Raw genomic sequence first — 2359 nt, forward strand, 5'->3', positions numbered from 1 at the left:
AAAAAAAAAAAAAAAAAAAAGTGTACACTTCAGTTTCCTTTATTCTTGGAATAAAATGTACCCTTTATCCCATGGCCAGGCCCCATGTGATCTGGCACCTGCCTACCCTTCTGACTTCAATCCCATTGCTTTCCTTTCACTTACCAGACCCTAGCCCTCTTGGTGCCTTCTTGCCTCTTCTCAAATTCACCAAGAGTCTGAGCGCAAAACTTGCTGCTTATGCTGTCTCAGAATCTCCTTTTCTAGACCTTTGTTCCTCTCATTTTTTTCTCATTATTTATATTTCTGCTCAAATATCATGCTCAAAAAGAGGCCCTTCCCGGACATCTAAAGCAGGGGTTGGCAAACCTTTTTCTGTCAAGGACCAGACAGTAAATATCTTAGGTTTAGAGGCCATGTGGCCTTTGTCGTAATAGCTCACCTCTGCTGTTGTCAGGGCAAAGTGGCTATGGACAATAGGTGAGTGAATGGCCATGGCTGTGTACCAATAAAACTTTATTTACAAATATAAGCAGCAGGCTGGATTTGGCCCATGGGCTGTTGTTCGCTGACCCCAGTCTGCAGTGTCCCCTGCTTGCCCCTTTGTCACTGGACTCCTTTTTTTTTTCCTGCATTTTTTTTCCCTCTATAGCCCTCTTGACTCTCAGAAACGCCACTGTTTGTTTATTTATTTTGCTCCTTGTTTATCATCTGTCTTCTGCATTAGCCTATGAGCTCTGTGAGGGCAGGGCCTGGCCCATCTTTTCCCTGCTGCCTCCCCAGAGCTACCTCAGTGCCTGGCACAGAGCAGACACTTGCTCAGTAAGTATTTGTTAAATGAAGGAATAATTTCCAGTGACTCATGCAAGTGTAGGGAGGCCTTAGAAGTCAGCCAACCGAGCAAACGGGCCAATAGATGTGTCTCCACGCCTGCCACGCCTGCAGCTTGGCGTGGCTCCCATAGCCTGCGACAGGGAAGAGATTCGCATTCCAGAAAGCAAGAGAAGCTGCTTACCTCTCTCATGACTTGCCTGCAGGCCCCACATGGAGAGATAAAATCATCTTGCATGTCACTGGGGAAGCAAAGAATCAAACTCAAATTAGTCTCTCCCAAGGCCTGAGGACAATTGCTAAGATTTAGGCCCTGAGTCTCCGCCTCGTTCCTGATTTGGGTCATACCCCATCAGGCAGCTCCTGATTCACAGATCCGCTGTGTCCTGAAGGCTGAGACGGCCACGTGGTGGCTTTCCACACTGCCACAAGGCAGGGCCACGAGCAGGACTTTCGTTAGTGCCGTCCATAAACGTTTAGTGAGCACTTACCGTCACCCACACCCAGGGGATACAAAGGTCAAAGAGAATCTGTCTCTGGGCTTCGGGAGATTGTTCAGCCCAGTGGGCGATGCGAAAAACCAGCTGAGTTATCATTTTAAACAAAATGCAGCTGGGTGCGGTGGCTCACACCTGTAATCCCAGCACACACCCAGGGAATACAAAGGTCAAAGAGAATTTGTCTCTGGTCTTCAGGAGATTGTTCAGCCCAGTGGGTGATGCAAAAAACCAGTTGAGTTATCATTCTAAACAAAATGCAGCTGGGTGCGGTGGCTCACACCTGTAATCCCAGCACTTTGAGAGGCCGACGTGGGTGGATCACCTGAGGTCAGGAGTTTGAGACCAGCCTGGCCAACATGGTGAAACCACATCTCTACTAAAAATACAAAAAATTAGCCAGGTGTGGTGGTGCAGGCCTGTAGTCCCAGCTACTCGGGAGGCTGAGCCGGGAGGATCACTTGAGCCTGGGAGGCGGAGGCTGCAGTGAACTGCCACCTGGCTGACAGAGACCCTGTCTCAAAAAACAACAAACAAACAAACAAAAACACGGTATGTACAAAGGCCCTGAGGCATGAAAGAATAAAGTGCGTGTGACTCAGAGAGAAAAATGGGTTCCTTGCACTGGAGAAAGCCTGGAGAAGAGAAGCTCACCAGCCAGGGATTGCCTGTGAGAGTTTAGGCTCCTACAGGCAGACCTCTAGCTCTGAGCAGGACAAGGATTGGTCCCTAACACAGGTAGCTTTGGCCAGGCATGGTGGCTCATGCCTATAATCCCAGCACTTTTGGAGGCCGAGGCGGGTGGCTCATGAGGTCAAGAGACCGAGACCATCCTGGCCAACATGGTGAGACCCCATTGCTACTAAAAATATAAAAATTAGCTGGGCGTGGTGGTGCACGCCTGTAGTCCCAGCTACAAAAGGTACAAAGATCTCTTGAGCCCAGGAGTTCAAGACCAGCCTGGGCAATATAGTGAGACCCTATTTCTACAACAAATCAAAAAATGATCTGAGTGTGGTGGTGTGTGCCTGCAGTCCCAGCTACTCAGGAGG

At 49.0% G+C, this 2359-nt stretch overlaps 1 protein-coding gene across 4 annotated transcripts in view; it reads right to left on the bottom strand.

Moving 5' to 3' along the window:
- The window catches only part of CDA (cytidine deaminase), a 33888-nt gene that overhangs the window by 5305 nt on the left and 26224 nt on the right, over positions 1-2359 (bottom strand). For 3 of the 4 annotated variants that reach the window (XM_011970328.1, XM_011970327.1, XM_011970326.1), the window contains one exon: positions 995-1052. In XM_011970328.1, the coding sequence (XP_011825718.1) occupies positions 995-1052 (58 nt within the window). Of the gene's footprint in view, positions 1-990; positions 1053-2359 lie in introns of all 4 variants that reach the window. The other variant, XM_011970329.1, reaches the window with a different exon arrangement.

Source organism: Mandrillus leucophaeus, unplaced genomic scaffold (genome assembly GCF_000951045.1).
Source record: "Mandrillus leucophaeus isolate KB7577 unplaced genomic scaffold, Mleu.le_1.0 Scaffold944, whole genome shotgun sequence".
Lineage (NCBI taxonomy): Eukaryota > Metazoa > Chordata > Mammalia > Primates > Cercopithecidae > Mandrillus > Mandrillus leucophaeus.